At 35.3% G+C, this 23,069-nt stretch overlaps 1 protein-coding gene across 6 annotated transcripts in view; it reads right to left on the reverse strand.

The window, feature by feature from the left end:
• The window catches only part of dpp6a (dipeptidyl-peptidase 6a), a 467,305-nt gene that overhangs the window by 34,831 nt on the left and 409,405 nt on the right, over positions 1 to 23,069 (reverse strand). For all 6 annotated transcript variants that reach the window (XM_009297269.5, XM_009297271.5, XM_068217149.2 and 3 more), the window contains 8 exons: positions 11,022 to 11,176; positions 10,836 to 10,933; positions 9,270 to 9,393; positions 8,870 to 8,908; positions 8,193 to 8,300; positions 6,289 to 6,380; positions 4,193 to 4,240; positions 3,232 to 3,350 (listed from right to left, as the gene is read on the reverse strand). In XM_009297269.5, coding sequence (XP_009295544.2) covers positions 3,232 to 3,350; positions 4,193 to 4,240; positions 6,289 to 6,380; positions 8,193 to 8,300; positions 8,870 to 8,908; positions 9,270 to 9,393; positions 10,836 to 10,933; positions 11,022 to 11,176 — 783 coding nt within the window. The remainder of the gene's footprint in view (positions 1 to 3,231; positions 3,351 to 4,192; positions 4,241 to 6,288; positions 6,381 to 8,192; positions 8,301 to 8,869; positions 8,909 to 9,269; positions 9,394 to 10,835; positions 10,934 to 11,021; positions 11,177 to 23,069) is intronic.

Raw genomic sequence — 23,069 nt, forward strand, 5'->3', positions numbered from 1 at the left:
AACATTTTGACCTTAAAGTGTTAAAAAAAAATCAGCTTTTATTCTAGCTGAAATAAAAAAAAGACTTTCTTCAGAAGAAAAAATATTTTCAGACATACTGTGAAAATTTCCTGAATCTGTTAAACATTATTTGGGAAATATTGAAAAAAAAGAAAAATAAATTAAAAAAATCAAAGGGGGCTAATAATTCTGACTTAAACTGTATATATAGGGATGTCCTGATCAGGTTTTTTTGCCCTCAAGTCTTTTGATTGAGTATCTGCTGATACTGAAACCTGATCTGATCCTTTTATAATTTACAAAAAAAGAATAAAGAAGAGAGAAGAAACAGAATTAATTGACCTTATTTTAACATTGAACAACTCTGTTAACAAACAGAGCACTTCTGTGAGGTATCTTGAAAGATCAAGTAATAAATAACATCAATTCTTTACTTTTGGACTTCAGTGCAACAGTAAATATAAAAAATCTAATATAAAAACAAATAGCACCTAAACTTAAAATACCCAGCAGGCAATGCAAAGTTTACATATCTCACAGTTTCCTATGGTAATGTTGTCATCATCTACTTTATAATACCTCCAGACCACAGACATAATCGTGGAAACTGACCTGTTAGGCTTTGATCCTCACTGTGCCATCCTGTCGCTTTAAATTCAAATGAGATTGTGCTCCACGCCCTCCTTTTAAAAGAAGGTGGAGCTACACATGCCTATGTGTCATTCATTCATTCATTTTCTTGTCGTCTTAGTCCCTTTATTAATCTGAGTTCGCCACAGCAGAATGAACTGACAACTTATCCAGCATATGATTTACACAGCGGATGCCCTTCCAGCTGCAATCCATCACTGCGAAACACCAATACACTCTCATTCATACACATACACTACGAATAATTGAGCTCACCCAATTCACCTATACTGCATCTCCTTGGACTGTTGGGGAAACCAGAGCACCCGGAGGAAACCCACATGAACATGGGGAAAACATGCAAACTCCATACAGACATGCCAACTGCGCAGCTGAGGCTCGAACCAGTGACCTTCTTGCTGTGAGGCGACAGCGCTACCCATTGTGCCACCGCACCACCCCAAGTGTGATTCTAAACACTAAAATTAATGTTAATATGTTAGAGCCGGGTATATTTACCACACAACTGTGTTTAAACTGTGTTTTTTGCCTAATAGATCCCCTTCAAGACTAACATACTGATACTAACATCTAAAAAACTTTATTTTAGTTTCGCAGGACCTTTAAGTCAAAACTAATGTTCACTCAAAAGCAATTCATCCAGTCACTTCACAACTGCTCTAAAAGTAATTTGAAAGACTGCGGTGTCACTAAACCAAAAGAAGACAGAAGCGCATAAAAGCTTTTGTTAATGAGCATCTGCGATGAAGCTTTCACAAGTGTCACAACGGCACCGGCCGTAAACACAGCAGTCATTCTTCCAGAAGTTCTGTCAAAGACGGTTCAGTGAATATGACCACAGCAGCATTCAAGCCTTCCAGACTGCCTTCAAAACAAATAAGCTGCCGTAGAACCGAGCAGTCCAAATAATTGAAGCACTTTGTAGAATGAAAAGTACACTGTTGAACAATAAACACACGGCCTGTTTGATAACGTGTCCACACTCACTGTCTCTGTTTCTGCTTGTGTAACACTGAACTCATCAAAGAGGTATAAAGCTTGTCAAGAGACCATAGAACAGTAAAGGTTTATGGGCTCTAAATGGGCATTCACCGCGGTGTCGACTCACAAACGTTTATTGAAAATGTGTCAGGGTTACGGTGAGGATAAAGACTCTTTTCTTTTCTCCTCACCTTCACTGAACTAACGATTGAAAAATAAAGGCCAGTTACTTGCTGTATGTCACATATCTATTTTGTACTTTTTGTACTGTTTTGCTCTATAACACTTGAATAAATAAATGATGAATAAAAAAAAAAAAGTGAATGAATAAATAATTATAATAAAAAAGTTATGTTATTTATTCATTTTATTATTTTACATAGCATAACATAAAAAACAATAAAATAAAAAAATAATATTAAATAAGACATAAATAAATGATAAATCATGAAAACAATAAATGTATGAATGCATCAATAAATAAATAAAATAATAAATAAATAATATAAAACAATAACATGTTATTTGTTATGAAATGTATGTAACGTGTTTTGTTTTATTTACTAATTTTATTATTTTACAGAACATTAAAAAAATAAAATAAAATAACGAATGAATGAATGAATAAACAAATGTAAAAAAATATGTAACACATGTAATGTAATAAAATATGTAACAAAATGTTATGCTGTTGTATTCTATTTTTCATTTTATTATTTGACATAACATAAAATAAAAAAAAATCTAATAAAAAACAAAACAAAATGATAAAGGAAAAAAAAATTAAAACAATGAAACAATAAATACATAAGTAAATAAATAAATAAATAAACAAACATGTTACATGTTACAACATGTTTTATGTTATGTAACATATGTAACATATTAGATTTTGTTTCATTTATTAATTTTATTATTTTATAGAACAAAATCAAAAAATAAAATAAAACAAACAAAAGTCATAAATAAATAAATAAATTAAACAAACAAACAAACAAATTATTAAAACACTGAACAAAATTTTTTAAATAAAAATAAATAAATAAATAAATAAAATCCATAAAATTACTAAATAAATAAAATAAAAAATAACAAAATAAATGAATAAATAAATAAATAGGAGAAAACACTAAATAAATAAATAAATAAATTAATGACTTGACATGACTTCACACTAATATAAATTCAATTACCTACCTGCAAATCAATCACAGATTTTCTTTTTTTAAATGACATTTTACTTGATGCACTAACAAAAAGTATGTACTAAAAAAATTATAAGATAGAACTAAAAATAAATAAATAAATAACACACTGAAAAAAATTCTGTAAAGCCAGTGAGTGCTCTTTAAATCTTTATTTTGGGCTGAAATGAAAGAACTATAAAATAATCTTTCAAATGAGTTCAGTGTTTTCATTTTTATGAAACTGAATGAAAATAGGAAACGTTTAGGATAGGAATAGGAAAAAACAGGAATCATTTTTAATAAAATCAACACAACAGTGCAATTTAAATAAATTATTTGGCCAATTGACTATTTTCACTGTAATCTATCTATTTAAAAAGTGAGAAAAAGCGCAAATCAAAAAGACGTTTACCTTTACAGTTGAGCAGGAAGTAGTCCATGGTGGGACTAAAGGAGCCGCTGACGTACCCACAGCTATCAGTGAAGTCACAGGACAGACAGCGGCGGTTGAAAGTGCCCACTGTGTCTGCGCTGGAACAACCACAGACAGATTAACATCGTCAGAAAGAACAAGTCTGACCAAACAAACCATATTACATCATATAGAGTTAAAGGCAAAATTATCAGCCCCATTGTGAAATTTAAACTCGTTTTCCAAATATTTCCCAAGTGTTGTTTAATGGAAGAATTTTTCAGCTAATTTTTAACTCTTGTGTACTGCTCAAATTTACTACCCTTTTGATATGTTGGGAGCTGATTTTGTCCTATTGACATCCATTTAAATGACATTTTTGATCGCAAAGCCATGACAGCATATGATCATGCATTCTTAATTGTTGGAAAGATGCACCATTTGTAATTTTTACTAACGAGTCAGAGTGTATTGTTAAATCTTTGCAAAGTTTCAAAGCCCTTTACCCAAAATATGTGTCAAAATCAGATTTGTCTCTAAAAACTATTCCATTTGCTGAAACAAAGAAAGTTGTGGCCAAATTAAGACTCAAAATCACCCCAGAATGGAAGCAAACATCCCTAACAGCCCACAAGGGTTAAGATATAATAATATACTCGTAATATATTTGCAAGATACCAGTATTCAACTTAAAGTTGAATGTATTGGCTTAAGGTAATTTGGGATAATTAGGCAAGTCATTAGACAACAGGGCTTTGTTCTTAAAATGTAAAAACTGATATTATTTCAGCAAAACTTGGAGAAATAAGACTTTCTTCAGAAGAAAAAATATAATATGAAATCCTGTGAACATTTCAGTGCCCTGTTAAACAAAGAAATATTTGTAAAATTATATAAAATTTCATAGGAGGGCTAAACAATTTTGTGTTTAACTATGTGTGTGATTATGCACTGTAAGTACCTGTAGAGATGTCTTCTTTTAGGGTCATCCTCAGTGCTGAGGAAATATCTGATCATGCAAACAACACAAAGTCAAAAGGTTTTTCACACAAGACTTTCAAGAGTTAACCATTAGCAGATGATTGATAATAAAGAGTGTTTGGCATGCTGTCCCAGGAGAGAGCCCTGAGCTCATATGATCCTTGAGCCCTTGGCTCCTTCCCGTTTTAAAGGCGAGAAGGGAGTTAGAGCTCAAGTAGGTCTCAAGAACTCCCCTGCTTGTTATGTTAAATGAGTTAGGAACTGATATGAGAAATAGCTGACTAAGAGTTTGTCAATGATGTATTTATGTTGCATGTCTTTGGACGGTGAGAGGAAATCGGGGGACCCGGGGAAAACCCACGCGAGCACAGGGAGAACATGCAGTCTCGACACAGAATCGAGGAATGGCAAAGTAAGGACCTGAACCAGTAACATTCTTGCTGTGAGGCAGCAGTGCTAACCACACCTGGAAAAGGGAAGGCAGAATAGAGGTGGAAGGGCGGATTCTTCAAGATGACTAAGGTAAGAAACTCTGGTTATTTATAGTGTGTTAGGATTCATCTGTTTGGTGCATCATGTGTTAGCTGATGCGGGACCATCTGTGATCAATCATAAGCATGATCCTCTCAAAATTAGATTATAAATAGAGAGTCTTGTTTCCCATTTTCTTCAAGAGTCAGTTGCACTGCGCAATGGCACACTTGCTATGTACATGGTGGACTTTGTAAGTGTAAAAACTGAACGCTTCACTACTACTAGCAAGAAAACAGTTAAACAGAGCATCTGCAGCGCGAGAATAAAGACCGAGCCTTCTCCATTCGGCCTCTTTACCTTCTCTTTCACTTCACTTTTACTCGTTACTCCTTTACTTTTGTGGATAAGAAAACGGTGTTGTACACTCCACTGAAGACATCCATCAGCCTACATATTTAATTTAGTTTAAGCGCAAAGATTTGTTTCAAAACTATTTCTAAATTCAATTCTAATTTCCAGCAAGCGAGTGACTGAACAATAATAATGAAGAGTGGTCAAATAACAGTTATATCCAAACACGCGTCCTGTTCTTATGCCCCATATGGTGATGCATACGTCTCCAAAACCCGACAGGTGGACAAATCTAAACTTGTTTTTATTAAATCAAATATAAATATGCATATAATAAATAATACTGCTAATAATAATAACCCGGCTGGGTCATTTGGTGTTTCTGTGTGGAGTATGCATGTTCTCTCCATGTTCGCGTGGGTTTCCTACGGGTGCTCCGGTTTCCCCCACAAGTCCAAAAACATGCGGTACAGGTGAATCGTGTAAGCTAAATGGTCATATGCTGGATAAGTTGGCGGTTCATTCTGCTGTGGCGACCTCTGATTAATAAAAGGACTAAGCCGAAAAGAAAATTAATGAATAAAATGCAAATTGTCATGAATAAATTAAAAAAGCCCCCAAACATGAAGCATGGAGGCAGTGGTTTTTATATTTATGTAGAAAATAAACATTTATTGTAACATTTTAATCCTTTAATTTTGTTCTTATGTATAGATATTTGTGTGTATTTAGCAATGTGTACGTTTCAACCCACATAGGTGCATAACTAACGCGCTGGTCAAAATAGCAATGTGCTCCTTAACACACCCCTATTTTAGTCCAGCACACCCATGAGTCCACATAGTGGTGTAAATGGATTTGCTATTTAAATGACATGGAGCAAAATGTAAAAATTGGGGTTGCGCTGGTCTTTAAATAGCAACAAATCGCAACAAACACTTCTTGCGCCTTATTGCGCTGGGTGCATGATAGTGCCCAAAAAGTGTTCTGCCAAAACTAATGATAAGCATTTGTGCTAAACTAAAACACATGAAACACACTAAAAGCATTTCAATTGAATATTTGGTGAAATTTGTAATGTGAAAGTTTAATCAATTAATCTTTGAGAAAATTTGCACACAGTTTATCTCAATCAAACATTGAGCAATTGACTGATTGATGCAGAATTCAACGATAATGATTTGACTTTAAAATCCTTAATGGCAAATGAATGGCTGATGTTCAGATTGCGTTGTCGGTGGATTTGCTCACATTAACTGGCTCTCCTCGTCATATGCCAGAACCTGCGTGACGTCCCAGTCTCCTGATGTGATGGACTGCAGAGTGTCTGTGCTGCTGTTGGGCTTCATGAAGAAAACAAATTAAACAGACATCAGTCACACTGAACGGATCTCAGTGCTATGCTCATCAATAACATTCACACAATGCTTGAAGAAATGACTAAATTAAAGGCTGAAAATTAATCAATTTAATTCAGCTGACTGCAAACATGTGATGAGTTGGCTCAAAAATAAGATAAAACTCCAAAAATAAAAGTTTTTTAAACTAGAAAATCAATAATACTTTATTCTTCAGTTAAAAATACAAATGAGTATAATTAATATGCTTCTGGCTTGTCAGTGATATCATAAGCACTAACTGATGCTGTGTGTAGATTTTTCTCTTTTTTTTATTAATTGCTGAGGGATATGAGTTAACAGAATCAACATTATTGATAGAAATATTGTGAAACATGTCACTATGAACTTGTGTTCAATAAAAACCTATTTTGAATGCCTCCAATAATCACAATATATATAACTGTTTCAGAATAATATCAAGTCCAATTCCATTTGATTTTGAGTATCTATCGATACCCGATCCAATAACTCTATAATACATTAAAAAAATACACAAAAAAATAATGAAGAGTGAACAGATCCAGGATATTCCTTATGTTTATATGTATTTCACCTTATTTTAACGTTTAACAACTCTAACATCAAATCTACACTTCTGGACTTTAGTGCCACAGTATATATATTTGTATGTATAATTCTAACATCTAAAAACAAAAAGCACCTGGTAGGCAATCCCAAGTTCACATATCTCACAGTTTGCTGTCAACGTTCTTGTCATTAACTTTATAATACATCAAGACCGCAGACATACTCGCACTTTACACTTCAAGCTGTTTCTACGTTCTACTTTGCCAGCATTTAACCAATAGCGTCTCTGCAACGAAGGGATGTTATGCCGCACACGTTGCTGTTTCTGCGTGAAGTCAAGAAAGACGTCTAACTCTGTGCCACCACATAACGATGTGTTTTAAAAAAATGAGAATATATATATGGCAGCACGGTGGCGCAGTGGTTGGCAATAATAATAGCAATAATACTAATAATAACAACAACTACAACAACAACAATTAAAACAACAACAACAACAACAATAATAATAACAATAACAATAATAGCAACAACAAAAATACTACTACTACTACTACTACCAATAATAATAATAATAATAATAATAATAATAATAATAATAATAATAGCAACAATAACAACAATACTACTACTACTACTACTACTACCACCAATAATATTAAAAAAAATAATAAAATAATAATAATAATAATAATAATAGCAACACTAACAACAATACTACTACTACTACTACCACCATCAATTATAACAATAATAATAATAATAATAAATATGAAAAATGACCAAATTACATAATTTAAACATAATACATATTCATAATTCATTCAGATTTTATAAAGATTATGTACATTTATTATTATCGTTATTATCATTATTCTTTATTCCACTGACAACGTGCAAACATTTACTTTCCGTAATGGCCAAAGCAATCAATCAAGAGCAGCATATATAAAAAATTATGTTGTTTGATAATCACTGGCTGTTTCTCTATATGCGATATTCTGTAATTCTTCTGTGTTCTTGTGTCTTTGCTTTCTCGTGCCATTGTTAATTGCCAAAGTTCAGTTCCAAAACTCAAGACCGTAAGAACGGAGGACGTGTGAATGTTCCCGGATGCGTTTTTGATATTGAGGACACATCGATGCAAACTTGAGCGCAAAAATCAAACGAGAAGTCACCAAAAGTCCTCATCCAAGAGTTTTAACCACTCAGAGCTGAAATTTGTACCTGTGAGATGGACATGGAGATGTGGAAAAACTTCCCTCGTCCTCCCTGCGGGATTGCTCTGGTGAAGAACAGCCTCAGACCGTCTTTCGAGAACAGCGGCTCTTCGTTCTGTTTGAGAAATGTAACTCTAAATGATCATTACCGTCACACGGGCACCATCATTACTGTCATCATGCCAATGTTGTCTTCCAATGTTAGTGTTTCGTCATTTGGTTTGCTCTGCAGAGTTTTGTAATTACTGAATTATAAGACCTGCAGGAGCACTAGACAATGCGTTCACACAGCGGCGAGCGCTCTTATTTCAAACCAAAAAAAAAAAAAAACTATAACAACATATATTAGAATGTGAATTATTATGATGATGCAGTGCATATGCAATAGTGCCTCAGAGCCCTCAGGCCCATTTCTGCAGGAGCCACACAATTCTTTCTCCATGTTATTGCAAAACATTTCATGCGGCCACATTTTCCCTCCGGCAAAAAAAAACAAAAAAACAAAACAGACATGAAAAACTAATCAGCAAAAACAATATCAGCTCAAGCACAGTTCTGTGGGGAGTGTGATAAGACAAACAACATCAAACCTCTACTATTCAAATCTGTTACTGCTGACAAACACCGACAAGGAACGTCCTTTCACTTTTATTTTTCGTCTGGGTGGAGGAAGTAAATGCTCACCTGTCTGTGCAGCCACCCTTCACTTTCATCCTCGTGTTTCTGGAAAAAAGAGAGAGTGTCACAAAGGCAAGAATGCAGTGAAATATCACAAGAATGCAATTTGTACTTACTGGCTCTTTCGGTCCAATTCAACTAACATTTTTTAACACGTTTTTTTAATTTTGTTTATGAATTAGCATCAGCCAATTGTGCTGAAAATGAGGCTGATTAGGAGGAGACACATTTGAAAGCAGAAAATGTGAAGCTGAGTCCTGCCAATCCCAGTGTCGCGATCACCGGCAATCTAAAGCTGCGGTCACATTAGAGTTTGAGCATGCAATATTCTGTCGTGCGGCGCTGTTAAAGAATGAATTGGCCTGTACTGTGCACTTTGGAATATTCTTAATAAATCCAGGCATACCTTGGTGCAGACACCCGTTGTGGCCACGCAGAGGGTCAGGATGGAGATATTCTGTGCACGGTTCAGCCAGTTTACAGCTAGTTTGGTACTTGTGGCCCACTTCACCATTGTCACATAGTACTCCCTGCAATATAGACAAGAAAGAGCGGCATTGTCTTCTAGTAGAAAGACTGCGTTCACTTTTAAGACCTGGGGTGAATAATTCAAAGGTTTCCACCGAATTCAAACGGTTATTATTTACATAGTTATACCAACTCATTTCTGAACCCTTGGGTGTACATTTATTTAATATTTTGGCTAATTTAAAGTTGTTTCCAGCTAGGGATGCAGCCTATAAAATACATGATGCATATCTCCCTTTCAGGATGGCCTCTTTTGTCAAATGATGTTCTAAAACATTAATGATCAGGCGAACTGTACTGCTGTTTTAGTTGTAAATATTGCACACTTCCACATACAGATGTACATAAAGATGCTCATAGTCTATATATTGATTTATTTAAATATTCTTTCTCCTTCTACAGCAGTTTTTTGTTCTTACACAGCAAATTCTCAGTAAATTTTACTCAGTTTCAAGAGTTCTCACTTAGATATGCTTGGCATTTAAGCAGTTTTGGCATGCTGTCCCGGGAGAGAACCCTGAGCTCGGAGATATTTGAGCCCAGGGCTCCCGCCCGGTCGATAAGCATATCAGGAGATACGAGATCAGGAGGGTCTCGAGAGCTTCCCCTATTAAAGAAGGGGAAAAGGTGGAGTTTGGGGTGGAAGGGGGGATTCTTCTAAAACGAAGATAAAGCTGTAGGAGAAAAATTATCTATTTATGGAAAACTAAGATCGCTCTGATTGGATTATTACTGATTACGGATGAGCGGCTAGACGTGCTCAATCATATCACATGTTGCTCTCAAAATTAGCTTATGAAACTTCACTCAGATAGTATTTGCTCCCTCTATAAATTTAATTAAAGTTGCTCAAGTTATTGAGACAATGAAATTATTAATTGGGTGATGATTGAGCACTGATGATGAACACTTGCTGTTAATAAACAGAAACACAGAAGAGAAACACGAAGCTACAACTGAAATATAATACATTGAATCTCTCAAAATCTCAGCAGAGGATCCTTCAGCAACTCAACAAACAGCAGCTCTACTTATTACCAAATTGTTTGGCCTTAATTAAAGAAGGACCAAATACTCTCTGAACTGAGTAAATTTCGCTCAGAGAATTTAGCTGTGTATGTTTATGAATATGTACTTATGTATATGTGTGTGTCACTTATTTTTACATAGTCTTGGCATTTAAGGTGTCCTATATTCATTTAACTCACGATATGGTTAGGGTCAGAATGCAGGTTAGGTTTAGGGTTAGTTGAGGGTTAGTTAAGAAGCAAGTGAACACTATATTTCCTAAGATAACAATGTAAAGGTTTGATTCTTCAAAATACACCCATTTTACATTTTGCAATCCTTTTTTCAAGGACTTGAAATTGAACACATTTTACCAAATGCAAATCAGTTTAATAAGCATTCATTTGGGACATGATTGAGTGTAAAGTTAGCCCACCCTATTCTTTGGTCCTCTGGTCTTCTCATCTCAATAGTGTGCAGAGGCCCATTGAGATTCACCACATACAACGAAATGATAGGATTTTCCTCTCCTGCCTGAAGGACAGAAAAAAAACACACTCAAGCATATCACATTATCATCTCCAGCGCCATCCTTATATTTACAGTCGTTCACAATCTTTACCTTAGGATAATGGTACTGTCTCGCCGTCGGGTAGAGTGAGCCGGTGAACATGGGGATCTCCATTCTGGGCACCAGCGTGTCGTTGATGGTCGCGTATGCGAGTCGAGCCCCATCCGGAGACCACCAGTGTGCGATGTGGGACTTAAAGATCTCCGCTGCGCAAGAAAAGAGTAAGGAGTTTCTTTCAGTCATATTTCACAGCGGTTCAATCGCTCGAATAATTGCAGGAATAGTAAAAAGTAATCATCCATGACACAGCGTCTCTCAGGTCTCACTCCAGCTAGTTCCACACACGCACACACACACAGATCTTCATTCGGATACACTGGATGCACCTGGAACGAGCATTTCTCCATAACCACCTGTTTCTATTTGAATCTTTGCTTCTCTCACACTGGAAGGTTCTGGCCCATAAATCACGGGGCGGACTGTAATCTCAGCGGGGCCGGTGAAAGAGAGTGTCGGCCCTCTCCATCAAGAGCCCCTTCTCTTCTACAATCTCTTGAAAAAAAAAAGCAATTTCTGGACTCCACCAAAGGCTGCGGAAATAAGGTCTGACCCCTCTTCCTGTGCTCAAATAGGCAGGAAGTCACATATTCAGCACAGTTGTGCTCACTTCGTCACCTGTAGAGAGAGTGAGTGGATCTGCGCAGAGAGTTGATGTTGACATCTAAGGGCATGGACAGCTTTTTGTAATTGTAAGCCTATAATTAAAAGTTATTATTATTATTATTATTGTTATTATTATTATTATTATTATTATTATTATTATTATTATTATTATTATTACTACTGCTACTTCTACCACTAATATTAATAATAATAAACATGAATAATGAACACTACTAATACATAATAAATAAATAAATAAACAATAAATAAATAAATAAATAAATAAATAAATAAATAAATAAATAAACAATAAATAAATAAACAATAAACAAATAAACAATAAATAAATAAATAAATAAATAAATAAATAAATAAATAAATAAATAAATAAATAAATAAATATATCTTAGGTGCCTCCTTTTGGGCTTGAGCACACAGCGTCTCTTTAACATATTCCGTAGAGCTGCGAGCTGGGCAACACCTAACACATTTGTGAGATTTTATAATATTCGAGTAAAGTCCGTTTCAGATGCAGAGAGGAGTTGACCGCGACAACGGGGTTCGAGTCCAGTGAAGAGCGGTTCCAGAAAGCAGGTAAGACAAAAAAATATATATACTAAAATAAACAAGTAAATAACAGGGTAAGAATGTGGTAAAATCTGAAAACGTGGTAAAAATCAAGGAGCTTTTCTTTTTCTGGTTTGCTTTTTAAAATACTGTCGGTTGGGTTAAGGGAAGGGGGAGGCTGGGTCGGTCAATTGGTCAGTCAGTCAGTCATTCAGTCAGTGGACAGCGGCCTCTGGTGGATTTACGTAAGAACAGCAGGTGCGAATGGCACTTGCGAGAGAACAAAAACAAACAAAAACTGCAAAAAAAAAAAAAAAAAAAACATACCTCCGGCGACGTATTTTGGCTCTCTCCAGAAATGTATATAGGGGTACGTACTCAGAATGAGCCTTGGCTGTATGAATCCATATTGCTGTATATTAACATCCTGTCTAAAGAACTTCATCCATTCAGTTGTTTTTCAAACACAGCACTGCCATATCCTTCACTATCAATGACACGCCACTATCCTCTGCATTTAAGTCTTATGAGACTATTAATACTAGCTTTGAAAACTAAAGCTTTCCCATTTTGCTTCACATTTTTTGGGTGAACAAGTTCATGTAAATGCCGCTGTGGACAATAACTGCATCAGTTCAGAGTTTCAGTAATGTGTTTTAATGCCTAGAGAGCATGATGCCAATGTTTTAGATGAAGTTCTTGCGACTATCATGGGAGCTCTACAATGAATCTGATCATTAAAGAGATGCCGACCCATAGATGAACCACAAGCTAGCCTGCCGGAGACATCTCTGTACAAAACAAGCAAAAATGGCTCTCATTAGACAGAAGATGTCAGAAACCCTACAAACACCTCTATCTCTCTCAGTCCTGTTTTCCATGTCTCTCTGCGCTCTTTATTCTGCCAAACACACACTCACACTCTCAGTAGTGAGTCAGCAAGCTTGTTGGGCTGTTGATTGCTCACACAGGGAGGTTTAATGGCAGAGCTGAATGACGGATGAAACAGGAGTGTATGTTTTGAGAGCTGGAGGACAGTAAAGCCACATCTAGCATGCACACACACACACACATGCACACACACACGCACACACATTCACTGTTGTCCCTCTTTAATACAAGGACAGCTGCAAAACAGAGGAAAGTGAGATGATAGTTTGATAGTTTAGGCCATGAAACTTTACTGTTATACATTTCTACCATTTCTTTTTTTCTGCAAACCATCTGCAGTGCCCTGAAATACAGGTTTTTCCAAAGTCACGAGCCAATCAGCGATACATATCATTTAGAAATAATAAGGAAACTCTAAAATGCATTATTATTAAACTTTTTTGTGTTCAAATTTAGACTTTTTCTCACAATTTCAGCATATCTTGTCATTCTTTTGAGACCTTTTTCTCAGAACTGCAAACATCCCAGCAGACGTTAATATCAGGCTGGATTTAGGTCTCCAGGACAATGTTATTTTGATGTCCGTCCAATAATGACGTGAAATGAAGTTGATAATTTGTTGATTTTAGGTTGTGGTGGAAAGTGACCAAACTTCAACGTCAAGCCATCATCTTAAACCAATGTCATATTGACGTCAAATACTGACATTCGTCAGGTATGGCAAACATAATCCAACGTCTGATAGCGGTCATATTGGTAATGTCCGCACAACGTGAAGCTGTAACATCATTAGACGTTGATATTTGGTTCTACAAGTTACTTCTGACATGGGAGATTGACGTCGACCTGATGTTGGGTTTTGATGTCAACACAATTATCATTTCTAATCAAAATGCAATGTCCCACGACATTGGGGTATAATGTAAATCTGAGGTCATGTTAAAGTCTTGTGCCTGCTGGGACATAACACACATAGGTTATTGCTTTTCAGCTGAAATTACACAATTATGAATGTTTTTCACAAATCTTGAAATCTTTGTTTAGCTATGATGTTATATCTCACAATTACTTTTATTAATTCTACACTTAAAATTGTGCGAAACTCTTAACAACAATAAGAAGAAATTGAGTAAAAATTTTTGTTATAAACTCTGAAGACTGTTTAAAAAGATAAAGGGTTTCACTAGTTGTGTCCCAAATGACACACTATACACTAATCACACTATACACTTGAATCAGCTTCCAGAAATGATCAGATGTGCTCCAACATTAGGCACATTCAAATCAAGACTGAAAACACATCTGTTTAGCTGTGCCTTTACTGAATGAGCACTGTGCTGCGTCCGACAGATCGCACTATTATGTTTTTCGTTTTCTTTTTCATTCTTTTATAACCTATTTTAACTCATTTAAATTTGTTTTTATCTGTTTTTAATAATTTTTATTGTCTGCATTTTATTTTCCTAAACTTGTCTTTTTTATTCCTGTTTATGTAAAGCACTTTGATTTGCCACTGTGTATGAAATGTGCTATATAAATAAACTTGCCTTGCCTTGCCTTGCCTTACACTATGCACTTATACAATACACAATTGCACATATACACTCAACTGTGTAGTGTATGGTTTAGTGTCCTACCATTTTGTTTATTACTTAATGAAAATCCAAACCATTTCCCAGAAGATGTTTAGCAGTTGCCAAATTTGAGAAATAAACCACAAATAGTACCTGTTATGAGTACATACTAAACATAAATAAAGTGTTCTTTCAGCTATTTTTACAAACGTTTTGTTTGTGAACACATTTATGACTAAATTCTAAGTTCAAGGTTAACAAAACTAATAATTTCTATTTCTTGTTTCACATTATTGTTCTCAAACAATCATAAATGAATGAATGAAAAATAAAATCGATATTCCTTAATTGTATGGTGTTACAATATACATGTACTTTCTACAACCCCAAATCAGAAAAAGTTGTGACAGTATGGAAAACGCAAATAAAAAAGAAAGTAGATTACTCTCAAATTACTTTGACTTCTGTTTCATTGCAGATAAACAACAAACATTATTTAATGTGTTCCTCATGATTTTATAGTTTTTAGAAAAATAAAAAATAAGCATGGTTCCAGTTTTGTACCAGCCACCACCACCTTGAACCATTGACACAAGGCAGGATGTATCCATGCTTTCATGTTGTTGATGCCAAATTCTGACCCAACCATCCGAATGTTGCAGCAGAAATCGAGACTCATCAGACCAGGCAACGTTTTTCCAATCTTCTAAGTCCAATTTTGGTGTGCCTGTGCGAATTATAGATTCAGTTTCCTCTGCTTAGCTGACAGGAGTGGCACCGGGTTTTGTCTTCTGCTGTTGTAGCCCATCCGCCTCAATGTTGGACGTGTTGTGCGTTGTGCTTTTCTAACCAGTCTGGCCATTCTCCTCTGACATCAACAAGGCATTTGCACCCACAGAACTGTCGCTCACTTTTGTCTCTGTTTCAGACCATTCTCTGTAAACTCTAGATATGGTTGTGCGTGAAAATCCCAGTAGATCAGCAGTTTCTGAAATACTCAGACCAGCTTGTCTGACACCAACAACAAAGTCACTTAAATCACCTTTCTTCTGATGCTCGGTTTGAACTGCAGCAGATCGTTGTGACCATGGCTGCATCCAAAACCGCAAACTTCCATACTATATAGTACGCTAAAATCAGTATGCGAGCCGAGTAGTATGTCCGAATTCATAGAATTCGAAAAACAGTATGCGAGAAGTACCCAGATGACTCACTACTTCCGGCGGGATTCTGGAATACGCATCCCATGATGTCCCGCGAGTGAATTCATGAATGGGAGTTAAGCGATGCAAATGACCCAGGTAGGTCACATGACCATGACAAAATGGCGGATGTAGTACGACCAAATTCCATTCATAGTTTTCACGTTCATACTGTATAGAATGTACTTTTCTAACGGCCGAGTAGTACGTTTAAATTCAAATGCAGTACCTACTGAGTAGTAGGCGGTTTCGGACGCAGCCCATGTCTACATGCCTAAATGCATTGAGTTGCTGCCGTGTGATTGGCTGATTAAAAAAGTGTGTTAACGAGCAGTTAAGACAGGTGTACCTAATAAAGCCACAGCTACACACTTTAGTTAGTATGTTCTCACAATTGCAATACTCCAGTAACTTACAAATACAGAACACATGTTAGAACATGTTGTCTTTAGAGTCTTTTTAACCGCCTCTTTCAGATTCTGCTTTATATTGATCAGACTGCACCAATGACAAGTCAATCAAACAATCCTTTGTTCACGTTCCACAGCACTCATCGTTCTCTGTCTGTGAGCAGCGCATTTCTAAGATTCTCATTTAAATTCAATAAGCTGGAACAAACATGACTTTAGCATTGTTCGTCACCTTCGTCGGATTCATCAGGGTAATAACAGGCTTCTAACAAACCATTAGCAACTTAATTAGCTGGAGTTCGTTGAGAAGATAATTCAATGAGGGTGAAGGCCTGTGGAGGTCTGATCGGCTCGGCTTGCACGCGCTAACACAATCACTCAGCTAAAGCCATTTTCTCATTACTGCATGTTATTGCACTATTTTGGGGTTGCCATTAAAGGGATAGTTCAGCCACAAATGAGAATTTACTCACCTTGAAGTGGTTACCAATCAATTGTGAGTTTCTTTCTTTAGTCTAACACTATAAAGACGATATTTTGAAGAATGTTATAAACTTGTGAAAACTGTTTATAAAAATACATATAAAATAATATTATATATATATATATATATATATATATATATATATATATATATATATATATATATATATATATATATATCTATATCTATATCTATATATATATATATATATATATATATATATATATATATATATATTTTTTTTTTTTTTTTTCTGGATACACTCATTTCTTTTAGTTAAAATCAATTTTTAAAAATAAAAACATAGTAAGGTCAGTTTTTGTTATAATTATTAGCTAGAGTGCCCACTAAACTAATTAAAGGTCATTTGTACAGAAAAATTAATAAATGATGATGATGATGATGATGATGATGATGATGATTATTATTATTATTTATTTTTTATTATTATTGTTATTTTTATTATTATTATTGGTCACGATTTATAGTACAATTCTTTTGATGAATTCAGTTTAATTCATTAAACCATTAACAAACTAAATACTTTTAGCTCAATAAACTAATTAGCTGCTTTTGAATAGTTAAAAAGGTTGTTATTTGGTTTAGTCATTGGGAAGGATTAGGCATGTAAAATAACAAAAAGAAAAAAAAGGGTAATATTTTAATAATAGGCAAGTATGAGCTTGTAAAGAGAATCAAATTAAGAACACATTGTATCCTGGGCCTAAGCAAATCCATGAGCCTCCCTTTTATTTATTTTTTTTATCTCACAAAAGTATGTATATATTAAATTATGAATTGCTTTTATTGCTATTATTATTGTTATTATTATTATTAATAATTTACTAATTATTTTTATCTATTTTTTACACCATTTGATTTTTATTTCATTTTTATTATTTTTTCTATTTTATTAAAATAGTCCTGCAAGTATACACAATTAAGTAATGAGATAATATGAACTTTAAAGTGCAAACAGGCTGCAAAAATCAGCAAAAAAAAAAAAAAACACATTTGCAATACTTCTTAAATTAGTGCTTTATAATAAATACCTTAAATAGGGATTTACCTTTAAAAAGGTTCTTTAGAACTTTAGCTGACCATAAATCTCTAATGATATAATAGCTTTATTATCCATGCTTTAAATATCCAAAATAGCTTATTGTAATCTAGTTACAGAAAGCTAGCATCCTTAATTTATTAATTTATTTATTTATTGCATCAGATACATTGTTAAAGCTAGTGCCAATATTTCATTGATCATATTATGACTGTTGCATTCATAAAAGGGGCAAAGTAAACATTCATTTAAAAAAAACTTTGCTTTCTAACTGGTTTAGTTAGATTTACTGTAAAGCGTAAACGAGTGTATTTACTTGAGACAGATACTCCGCAACGATGGATATTTTGATAACTGCTTCAGTAGGCTTTTTGATTTGTTCGCACAGTGTCTCGGTTATATTGTGTGATGAAAGGATTGTGCGGGCACGCCGGTTTGAGTCCAGCTGTAACCTCCTTCAGTTCTGAGTCTATTCAGTATGAATCTGCCTATCCCAGCTTCTGTTACTACATGTACAAGTGTGTCAATGATGAAGACATTGAATTTTATTTATTTGTTTTACGATGAGCTTGGTTAGCCTACCTTTGACTGGAAGCTTCTCGTGGTAATGCCGAAATAAGGGACTGTCCTGAGAAAATTGGGACATTTGATCACCCTTATGGGAGACTAAAAAAGGGCTATTCGATATTCTGATTGGACTACAGCCACTCTGAGCCCCAGTTTAGCACCGGGGTCACTATTTTTTAACAGCAAGGAAACGAAAGGAATACTTCACACTATCGACCAGAGAAAGCATAATGGAAAGAGGCGTGTCCCTTGTCATAATGCTAATTATTTTTTTAGCCAATCAAAGGCCCCCTTCCTCCGTGGGCCCTGGGGCTTCAGCCCCACCTAGCACTTACGTTAATCCAGCCCTGCTTGATAATGGTGTCAATTGTTACTTAAACTAAAGTGTTGCCTTATTATTGATTAATGAGTATGAGAAAACATGAAGAAAAAAATGCAGAGACAGTAAAAAATGTTAACAAAAAAGTCAAATCCATGTGTTTAATTCTCAATATAAATATAATTTTAAAATGTTGGTTTAATAAAAGTTTACAAAAACACCTTTATTCCTTAACATAAATCAGACTCACATTCACTGTGAGGGTTAGCATCTGATTTTTGTGCATTAATTAATTACAATTTACAATTACAGTGCAAATGTGCTCCTCTTCATAACAATTTCCGAAAGACGCTCGCTAATTTAGAGCGGTTATCAAAGGAAATATGCAGTGTAGTTATTATTTTTTTGCAGGTCTCTTGCTGTGTCGCATGTCAGAATCGCTGGCAGTGTAAAAGCAGAACGCTCTCCTGCTGTTTTGCAGTCACGCAGGAGCATTTATGCAGTCAGTGAGAACCCGGCATCTAGTCAACCTTCCTGACCCTTTCCTCAGAGCTCAGCTCATGTGAGAACACAGTGTAATTTTAACTCAAGAACACCGTTCATTAACACTTCTTTTGGAAGGTGTGCAGAATACTGATAGAGCATCAGCATAGTTGTTTTGACTCTCTGTGACAAATTGGAGGGTGTTGACAGAGGGGTTAGTCATTTTTGTGTTTCTGCTAAAACTATGATTATACTCATATTTCATACAGTGTTGTGAAACACTTAAGAGATTAATTTGCAACTAATCTAAAGTACTGTTTTATACTCTTAATGACAGAAATGGTTAGGTCTGAAGTCAGAGAAGTAGCTCTTTTCCTAAAATACCTTTTACCCATCTTCCTTTTTGCAGTTATTCCCATTATTTTGCATTTAATTTTAAGACATTTGGCTCTATTTTAACGATCTAAGTCTAAAGTGCATGGTGCAAAAGCATTAAGGGCGTGTCCGAAAGCACTTTTGCTATTTTAAGGAGAGAAAAATACGGTTTGTGCACCGACGCATGGTCTAACAGGGTTGTGCTTATTCTTTTCATGAGTTATGGGTGTGTTTTGAGCATAACGTTTATTAAATCAGTTAGAGACCCAGCTCCCATTCCCTTTATGAGTCAGTAGCATCGATCCATGGTGCATTTGTTATTTAGATGGCAAATTTTGTAAGTGGCAAACCTGAATGCTTCACTCCCGAAAAAAACAGTTAAACAGATCATCTGCAGCGCGAGGATAAAGAACAAGCCTCCTCCATTCGGCCTCTTTACTTTTACTCTTTACTCCTTTACTTTCGTGGACACTAGTATCTTGCAACAAAACTTTTAAAATTGTATTTACTGTCACCTTGGCAATTTTGCCTTCACACTTATACACTCACCGGCCACTTTATTAGGTACACCTGTCCAACTGCTCGTTAATGCGAATTTCTAATCAGCCAGTCACATGGAAGCAATGCATTTAGGCATGTAGACATGGTCAAGATGATCTGCTGCAGTTCAAACGGAGCATCAGAATGGGGAAGAAAGGTGATTTAAGCGTCTTTGAATGTGGCATGGTTGTTAATGCCAAACAGGTTCGTATTTGTATCTGAGTATTTCAGAAACTGTTATCTACTGGGATTTTCATGCACAACTATCTCTAGGGTTTACAGAGAATGATCTGAAAAAGAGAAAATATCCACTGGCAGTTCTGTGGTCGCAAATGCCTTGCTGATGCCAGAGGAGAATGGCCAGACTGGTTCCAGCTGATAGAGAGGCAACAATAAATCAAATAACCACTCGTTGCAACCGAGGTCTGCTGAAGAGCATCTCTGATCGCACAGCACCTCCAATCTTTTTTTTTTGTATTGTTGCTGACCATGTCCATCCCTTTATGACCACAGTGACAATGAGTTCACTATACTCAAATGGCCTCCACAGTCACCAGATCTCAATCCAATAGAGCACCTTAGGGATGTGGTGGAGATTCGCATCATGGATGTGCAGCCGACAAATCTGCAACAACTGCGTGATGCTATCATGTCAATATGGACCAAAATCTCTGAGGAATTTTCCAGAACCTTGTTGAATCGATGACACGAAGGATTATGGCAGTTCTGAAGGCAAAAGTGTGTCCAACCCGTTACTAGTAAGTCTACCTAATAAAGTGGCCGGTGAGTATATATATAAAGGTTTAAAAAACAGTGAGTAAAGAATAGTAACTATAGTTTGTACTCTCTCTCTCTTTCTTTCTTTCTTTCTTTCTAACTGCTGCTAAGAAAATCCATGCTTACTGTCAATATAGTTCGAACAGTGTCTTTATTGTCGGGTTTTTATCCAAAATAATTTTTTTTACAAGAACAACTATAAAGTTTTGAACGATAAATGATATACAGCCTGCATACGAATTAAACTACCACTTTTTCACAAGATGAGGACTTTAATGGTCCAAGCATAATTCGTACAGAACAAATATTGCTATGCTAATTAAACGCTATTAAGAAAAAAAAAAGTGTTTATAACACTGAAACTAATGAAAGCAGTTCTAACTTCTTTGACTTCAGCAGGGGGCAGTAGAGAGCCTTAGTAAGAGATTGCAGTCAAAAGCACTGTAATGCCACTTCAGGATATGATTGCACACAAACAGCACACACTCTTTAAACAGATTAATGATCTGGGGATGGCGGAGTACATGAGTAACTGATGAAACTAGTTATCAGAAAAAACAAGAAGCTGTATATCATAGAGTGTCCTCAAAACCAGCCTCTGAGATTACTGAATAATGGGATGCAAGTCAGATGACAAAAGAAAATGATCATACATCAGTCTTTAATAAAACAGCACTTTATTTAAAGCGTCACAAACTGCTTCGACTGAAACACAAGGTCAAATGAGAAGGTCCGAGTGTAACAGTGTCAAACTGAGAGTGAGAAACTACTGATGGCCGTAATGTTTGGCTTTCTGAACATAGGACAAATCTAAAATGTAAACACCAAATGATAATATAATATGTGGAAAACATAATACAGAAAAACAAATGTCGCCATTATCGTTTCATTCTCAAAAACACATTGGGTCACTGCTTGACGTCCAAAATCAGCAAATTAAATGGAGTGTCTGCAGTGTGCGAATTATAAATTAACGATCGATAGGGTCAACTTTTGGGTAATGTTAGTTTGTGTGAATCAGTGAATCAAATGTGTGTTTATTTAAATTACATTTAATTAATTAATACAATTTATTTAAGTTTTAGTGTTTTGTGAGATGTGTATTCCAACCTGCTATTTCGGCTTACTTTAGGACAGAAGTATACAAACAATGCATCTAATTAGACATTACTTTTAGGAAATATGTAGAAACAAACACCTATTTTAAGAAAAAAACAAAACATGTTTTTTTCATGTCTTTTTTTACAATGGTCTCTTATAGTTAGCAATATATAAAAGAAAGACAAACAAACAAACTAACCAAAAAACCTTAACACTTAAAAATAAATGAGTTATGCCAAAGAAAAACATAATATGTTTCTTGAAAACCTTTAGTGAACAGTTTGTCAAAGAACCATTTGTTTCTTAGTGTGAATTACATTTCAGGAATCTTAACAACTTTCTTCCACTGTAAATACCCTTTTTTGTGAAGCTCCTTAAAGTTTATAGCTGCTTCCCAAATCACATACTTATGTACTATTCTACGCCATTTTGTAGTATAAATAGTGTCAGTAGTGCTTTCACACTGAAAACTCTAAAAATAATAAGTGCACTTTAATTACCCGGATGATGCACTCACTCAGCCGCTAAAATGAAGTGTGTAATGATAAACTCTTCACGCACTCAACTACCGCAGGTTTGCTTACCTAGCGGAAGGGGCGGAGTTATCGGCCGCACATGTTGGATAACTTTATTTGGGAAATATTTAAAAAAGAAAAAAAAAATCATAGGAGGGCGAATTATTTTGACTTCAACTCTACATTAATAATAAAAGTTAAAAAAAAACAAAAAAAAAAAAACAGGTTGGGTCTGTTTCCCAAGAGTTCACATTATTTTATTTTCTCCAAATCCCCGTACATGTCCAGTGGCACAGTGAGTGAGCAGCATTTTTAATTAATTCTCTATGGGAACTGAATGGCAGGCTTGTGTGAAAGAATGTGGAATTTACAGTAGAGCAGAGCAAATGGGGAGAAAGTCGGAAACTGCTGAACATAATGCAAATGAAAGGCAAAAAGTTCAGGGCACGAGCACAGCGCTGTAGGTGTAGGGAAGTCTGTCATAAGCTTTTCCAAATGTGTCGGAATTGCTGGAGGTTCTGCCAGATATAGTGCTTAAAATCTCATCGTTACGGAAAGTGACTTTATTAAG

The sequence above is a fragment of the Danio rerio genome, chromosome 24 (genome assembly GCF_049306965.1).
Source record: "Danio rerio strain Tuebingen ecotype United States chromosome 24, GRCz12tu, whole genome shotgun sequence".
NCBI lineage: Eukaryota > Metazoa > Chordata > Actinopteri > Cypriniformes > Danionidae > Danio > Danio rerio.